At 47.4% G+C, this 7208-nt stretch overlaps 1 protein-coding gene across 1 annotated transcript in view; it reads right to left on the reverse strand.

Moving 5' to 3' along the window:
• Positions 1 to 5264, reverse strand: part of T265_06808 (hypothetical protein) — a gene marked incomplete at both ends in the record, with an annotated part of 8979 nt that extends 3715 nt beyond the window's left edge. The window contains 5 exons of the mRNA XM_009172173.1: positions 715 to 2192; positions 2230 to 2419; positions 2454 to 2591; positions 2838 to 3033; positions 5179 to 5264. Of these exons, the coding sequence (XP_009170437.1) occupies positions 715 to 2192; positions 2230 to 2419; positions 2454 to 2591; positions 2838 to 3033; positions 5179 to 5264 (2088 nt within the window). The remainder of the gene's footprint in view (positions 1 to 714; positions 2193 to 2229; positions 2420 to 2453; positions 2592 to 2837; positions 3034 to 5178) is intronic.
• Between the last annotated feature and the right edge of the window lie 1944 nt (positions 5265 to 7208).

Genomic DNA, 7208 nt, shown 5'->3' on the forward strand with positions numbered 1-7208 from the left:
TGCCCTAACCGTGTAGCGGGAGATTTCCCTCTTCCTATGACCATCTAACATACCCCACTATTAACAATCCAATCCTCCCACCAGACCTGATCGATGTTTCAGAGAAGCCGATAGTTAAATACTAACATAGAGGCCATAAAGCAGCATGAATCGCACCACTACAGTGCAAACTCTACCATTGACAGGCGAACCGACGTCATGTTTGTACCATAGGTGTCGGAGGTTGACAAAAGCTGCCCCGGCCTTTCCGATTTGAGAAATAATCTCATCTCCAACCAGTCCACTGGAACTTACACAGCTGCCCACGTCGATTATCTCGCATGCAAGCATGGCATTTGAGTTTGAGTCTTGTAGTGGTAGTTCGATGCACTGGCGACTCGGTGCCACCAAAGTGGCAAAAGATCGCAGTTTGAGACTACCGTTTCATTCATTGTGGTGAGCAATTTTTTCCGTCAAATAGCTTTTATCTTTGTCAGAGAGGAAAATCTAGCTGTGATTGTAAATATTGCGCTGGCTGACAAAAAGATCGATTACATGAGACAAAAAGTTCTACGAAGAAGTTCTACGAGAAGATCATATACCTGATTTCGAGTGTTTGAACAGAAACCGAAGTGGCGAAGGGAAGAGGAACTGCATTTATGTCACGCGGAACGTCACAATAATAGAAATATTGCATTTGTTGGGGAACCGTTAAAGTGAAATAATCTCACTTACCATCAAAACGAAGCCGGGATAGGGGAAATAAGAATGGCCAGTAGGCATCATTTGAGGGGCATGCCCCATGGCAGATGTTAACATATCAGGCCGAATGCCCGCATTGGCGGCAGTGACATGGCCCATTGTTCCGGGGAGAGAATGGGTCATTGACTTGCTCGAAGTCGGAGCGTCCGCAGTAGAAGTGAGATGACTCTGAGCAGTGGTCGCAGCCTGGTGCTGTAAATGCATATCATAGAGCATACGCTGCTGTTGTTGTAGTAGTTGAAACTGGTCTAGGTCGAAAATAGTCGGAGCGTTGCCGGAACCACCGGATAGATTGAACATATAAGCTGGAGGGGCAAACTGACCAATAAAATGAGGCAAGCCAGGTGGCACTGGAGCCGTTTGTTGGTGAGCTTGGGAAGCGCTAGAAGCAGTTGGTTGCTGGGTCGCATGAATCGACGCATGATTAGATATATGGGGGAGCTGCACTTTGTTCACTGAGTGGGGCATGGAGCTAGCCGTACCGCCTTGGTTGTGGGAAAACGAAGAACTGCTGGAGGCTTGGGGGACGGATGTCTGTAAACTGTATTGTGAAACCTTCGTTGTTTGTGCCGGCTCGCTGACAGACAATTTGTTCATTTCACTAGGTAAGTTGTCCAGAATGTAGCTCTTTAAAGACGACTCAAGAAAATTAGATTGGCCACCTGTCCCATCGGAACCGAAGTTTGCTGTGGGCGGTTGCTTTTGAGGAGCAGAAAAAGTGCCTGACACTTTGGGAGCAACATTGACATTCTGAAAGTGATTAGTAGGATAAGTTGTGGGGACCATTTCCGCTTTTGTGCCTGAGGTTGTGGGATTTTCTAGTAAACTTCGAGCTTCTCCCTGCTTACTTACATCGAAGTTGGTCGTCTTTGACTTCGAAGGTGACGGCGAAGGAACAAACTGACAGTAGTCCTGAGGTTCAATTTCTGTCCTAGCTTTCGGGGTACAAGTTGAGGCACGCTGTGTGGTTCTATGTACGTTTTCCTTAGGCGACAAGGGATTGGTAGAAAGGCTCGGCGTCAATATGCTCTTAAAGGATGAGCACGACTCCCCACAGAATTTGAAAGCCCATTTGGAAATGGATTTTGGTAAAACCTCTGGAACGATGAACACTGGCGCGTCCGGTAAATTAGTGAATGCAGGTGGCGGAGTCTTGCTCAATGCTTTCGTGACGAAAATAGAGTCAGGATCACCGAAGCTGATGCTCTTTGGGGATAATCCATCATTGACAGAGTGTGTGTCACTTTCAGCCGGTTGCTCCAGTGGTGCCCTAGTGAGAAGAGTTGGGTTTGAAATAGGGACATACTTTATATCATGTGTATCCGTATCCACCAGTAGTTCGTCAGGTAGAACGACCTCCTCTTGCAAACCACGGGAAATCGAAGCGTTGGAATTTATCACCTCGATGGCTTCGCCACCCCATTCCCCATATTCGGTATAGGGATCCCAAGCTAAGAAAGAATAAAACATTACAAGCGAATAACATACCATCAGATACTGGGAACCTCGAACGAGGTTTAGGTTCCGAAACATCAGCAAATGGTGGTCGGGAAGATTTACTCTCCGAGGCCTCCGTCCGCCGAATAACACCATCGAAACTGCCTCCTGATTTCTGAGCACCCGCTGAACTCCTTCGTCTGTTATCTCTTTTCCTAGGGACAGATTCGAGTGCCTCGCTCTACCTGGTCAAGCGAACAGATAGACGAACTCACCTTTGCTACTTCTGTCGAAGCAGAACCAGAGTCGTCTTTTCGTTGTAAGTCGTTCTGGATTGATAAGATAGTTTTATCGTTATCCATATGGTCGCTTTCAACCTGAGATGGAGCGTCCACGCAGATAAAATCAGAATCCTACGAAAACCATGTTCGAAGGATAAATTAACTCACATTCGGTGAACTGTGTTTGGGACGTGGAGGCTTTTTTCCCGTGGTATACCACTCTTCATCGTTACCAAAACGAAGCTTGTCCAATAGAAGTTCGACTGCCCTCTCTAAATTGTTTTCACAATCATAGAGGGCGGTCACCGCCTGATCTTCTGTACAAGCAGTTAATTCTTGGAGCTAAAGTAATCAAATGCCGCGTGCCTCGAAACCCACCTGAACCACATATTTCCGCAAATCAACTTCGTCTCCAGGTTTTGAAAGAATTTTGGCAATATTGAGTTGCTCAGCAGTTGCGGTCGGCATTTTTGACAAACAATCACCATTCTGAACACTAACATAGTCCCGGGTTTTGCTTCTCATTGTCTTTTCCATTAAGTATTTATGTACACTATGTACAGTAGTAGTGGATCTGAAAACAAATGACAGCAGTTATTAATTGAAACACAGTATGCATGAATTCGATGGATATGCGAATGATGTAATTTAACTGTAATAATAATTAAAATCCTTCAGATGTAACATCCTTTCGGCGCCTAGCTGCCATGAGATACTGCTAGGTTGCCCCAGCCTAGACTGTACCCGGGATAACAGGGAGTATAAACGACGGGTTAACGCAAATAACTTTATGTTTGGGTAGCTCCTTGCGATTTCGCTTGCGTGGAATATAACAGCTTCATAGAAGCTCGAGTTAACGTTTGATCTACCAACAATAAACACAAGCAAAATACGTGGATCTTGCCACAGGCTGGTCCGAATTTCACTGAAGTTACGCTTTGGAATCATTGGTGAAACTAAGCAACTGTATTGAATTCTGAGAAGATCAAAGAGAAATCAATGCACACATTCAGAACAACGCATTCAAAAATCTCTCAAGTAAATTTTCATCTACAAACTGGCCACGGGAGCAAGTCAAATGATCAAAAGCCGTCAAAGCATGAATCTTCAATTCAGTTCCGTCTCCGCGACTGAGCTAACCCGAGTGTACAATCAGGTTTCTCGCCCGCGTCTGCCATGCAGTCTCCAGGTGGCCCAAGGGTAGTCGAATCTGGTTGTGCTTCCTCACAATAAGGCTTATAACTAGACTAAGGCTGGAAGGCAGGGAAGTAATAATGTTAAGTGATATTATGCTGTCGATAGTGATTTTGGTCCACTGGCTATTTCGGTCGTCCCCAGAAGATTGGGTTGCTTAGCGACAGAATGTGAAATAGTTTGGCACGTTTGACAATCTCAGCTGCTTAGGTTGGCTTGACACGGTGAGATGGTGAGCTCTAAGATCCAGTCTTTCTTATAACGGGGAATAGTTCCCAGTTAGTAAGGCCATATGAATCGCACCAACCATGTGTGCCACTGTCAAGCACTACAGGATATGATGCTTGAATTATTTACGCACGGCGCATGGAGACTGGCGGTTATTGAGAAACTCTGAAAGGGCAGTGCTTTATTTCCTGTCAGAAAGAGCTTTTAGACGAATTATCGGGGCACAACAAGGGTTTTGGTCGTACGTGTGATTGGTCCCCCGTAAGTTCCTTGAAAAGAGAATTTTTTCACGTATGGGGTGCATCCAGACCACAGGAGTGTGCAGCCGACACTGATTAAGCAAGTTAACAGATGCTCCTGGGGGCGTTGGGAGCGCGTGTTCCTAATGCACAACCGATTGAAGTCAGTGAAGTTAACGAGTCTCGTTAAATAAATAAATAAATAAGCTCGTTCAGCTGTAGCACTCTTCCGGTGCCTAGCTGCCATGTCACCATAAGGGAGCACGAGGGCTAGAATACCGCCAGGTCGCCCAAGCCTAGACAGAAGTCGAGAGGTAGAGATCGGGTTTGAACCACGGACCAAACGCTATCTCGCTGAGCTATCTCGCTCCCAATACTGAGATACCTCATGACGAGATCGCAATATTTTCCATACCCTTCTTCCAAGTCATACGTTGTCCATCTTGTGGTTTGCGCATGGAGGACAACATCCATCTCCGTAAACGCAGTTTCGGCATGCATGGCACATGGTCAAGCCACCGCAGTCGATAATAGTGGGTGTTTTCCGCGGCTGCATTGCTTGCTACAAAACCAGATACCTGTTTTCTAATTCTAATTCTAATTAACTCGTTAGGAATCCGTTGACACCGTCCGAAACCAGTAACGCTCCTGAAGCAGCGGTGTTCAAAGACCTGAAGACGTCTCATATGTAGTCGCAGAGGTTGTCTCGTAACCATGCAACAACATAATACTTATTGCAGCCTGGTTCACGCGACCAGTGGTATGCTCTTTTTGACACCACGAATAGCGCAAACTAGCGAACATGATTCGGGCCTTTGATATTCGTGCAACGACCACCAGACACACATCCGTCAGAGATAACACAATTACCGAGGTAAAGTTCTCCACTACCTCCAGTGATTCTCCTTGAATTATAAGGTGTATACTCAGAGACTGCACCAGTTTGCGTTTTGGAGCTGCAAGAACTGTCAACAGATGCTACCACGATGACCAGTTTAGTCAGCAGAGTATGTGCTTCCCCTTAGTCATCAAAGGTGAAGAAAATGGCGTCCACATACTCTAAATCGACAAGGTTCTCATCAGAAACAATGGGAACACCGGGGTTTTGAAGACCTTCCAGTGCTCCTCTTATTGATCCATCCATCACGAAGTTCAACAAGAACAGAGAGAGTGCATATCCTTGTGGGGATGCTCTTAATGAACTCACCATGCACTTTCACACGCCCAGAAGTATGTATTATGTATAAGAGCAGCAAGATTGTGGGTCATCTGTACGTGTAACATTTCCCTAACATCTTACGGAGTGATGTGGTTAACGCAGCATCTACCCGGCCGAAATACACCCTGATGCTCGCGACTCAAGGATTCGCGTGCCGCCGTAAGACAATGAAGAATCCTGTTAGAACAATAGTTCAAATAACACCTCTAAAAGATCGTTCATTTGTAGCACCCTTTCGGTGCCTAGCTGCCACGCCACACGGAGGCACGAGGGCCAGGATACTGCCAGGTCGCCCAAGCCTAGACAGGGGAAGTCGAGGCAGTTTTCTGGGACGGTCGTCTTCTCCCAGAGAGACCCGAATAGGCTAGACAGGTACTAAATGAGGAATTCACCGCCATCCTTGAACAAAATAGATGGGAAATCGTCAGGACCAGCAGTAACATGATAACGCTTGAGTAGATATATACACTTGGACACTTGAGGCTGAACGGATCTCCATATTCACGATCCGCCTTTCTGTGGAAGGCCGGTATTCTGGAGAGGCAGGTAGCCAAGTAAATTGCTTTTCGCAGTACCGTGCCCACCAGTTCTACCCCCTTGCTTTGTTGGATGAGAGCCATCGTGGCCTCTGATAGTTTCACGGACAAGAGGACCAGTCGAACGAATTAAGCGGAACAGCCTGCGGACTCTTCCAGCATTTTCTACACATTCCACTTCGGCTTTCCGGACGCACCGAGTTTCTCGGTGGACAGTTTCACCTGGCGTCGGATAATACTTTGGATTGGGTTGAGTTGGGGTTGCAGCTAACAGGAATCTATCGCCGGACCTCAAGTAAAGCCACGGTCGTATCAGAGGTCAGAGGTTCGAAAGAGGTTGGCTGGGTTCTACCGAAAACGGAAATTCCGGTTTTGAGAGGCCTTTCGATATCTTTTCCAAGTGGCTATTGATATCCGACATCGGAGCATCCGGTAGGCGTTCAAGGAACCTGCTCTGATAGGCTTTTTCGATTTCTGTGTCCACTAGCTTCTTGCTGTGTAAGCGAGGTCCGTTCGTTCAGTCATGGCACCTTTCGGTGTCTAACTACCATGCCACCAAGAGGCACGAAACCTGGGACACTGCCAGGTTGCCCAAGCCCAGATAGGGGAAGTCGAGAGACAAAGGTCGGGTTGGAACCATGGTCAGTAAATTCGCGCTCTAACCATGCTGACATTTCGGTGATCGAGTCATGCCACCGGTAACTGACGGCATCGTAGTCTATTAGGATTTGGGGCTGTTTTTGGTAAGCACCGCTTTGTCAAGGGATTTCTGTCGTTTCGGAAGTTGGCACTGCAAAGGAACAGTCTGTGGTCGACACACATATGAAGGGGCGATTTCCGTTGTCTGTGCGTCTCGTGCCCAATCCAAGACAACGCCCGATCGGGCCTCAGCGGCGCTCAGTCCACCTACCTGAGCGTTCGCGTCACCAGTAACCACAACGATGTCTGAGCATTTAGCCCGTTGTCCGAGGAGGATTCAGGGCTACAGTTCGTTGCATCCGAGCGGGTCAGACTTATGAGTCATCGACTCCGGGAAAGGCTACCCAATGAAACTCCTACTGTACACTGCCCCGTGGGTCAGATTTTTTGGTCAGAGGCTAGGGGCAGGATCCCCGAACAAAACCCTAAGTCCTTCCATTGCCTTCCGGGGCAGACTTTTGAGTCGAACGCCCGAGGTGAGATACCTCAACTAAACCCGCTTCATCGGCCCGGACAACAGGGAAGTATCGTTTGCCCGCACAGTTCTTTGTTCCCCGATGTCCCTATGCAATCCATTCCCACCACACAAGCGTCGCTGGAGGGTCGAATACTTTGGACAACAAATGTCTTGGCC

This window comes from Opisthorchis viverrini (genome assembly GCF_000715545.1).
Source record: "Opisthorchis viverrini unplaced genomic scaffold opera_v5_147, whole genome shotgun sequence".
Taxonomy (NCBI): domain Eukaryota; kingdom Metazoa; phylum Platyhelminthes; class Trematoda; order Opisthorchiida; family Opisthorchiidae; genus Opisthorchis; species Opisthorchis viverrini.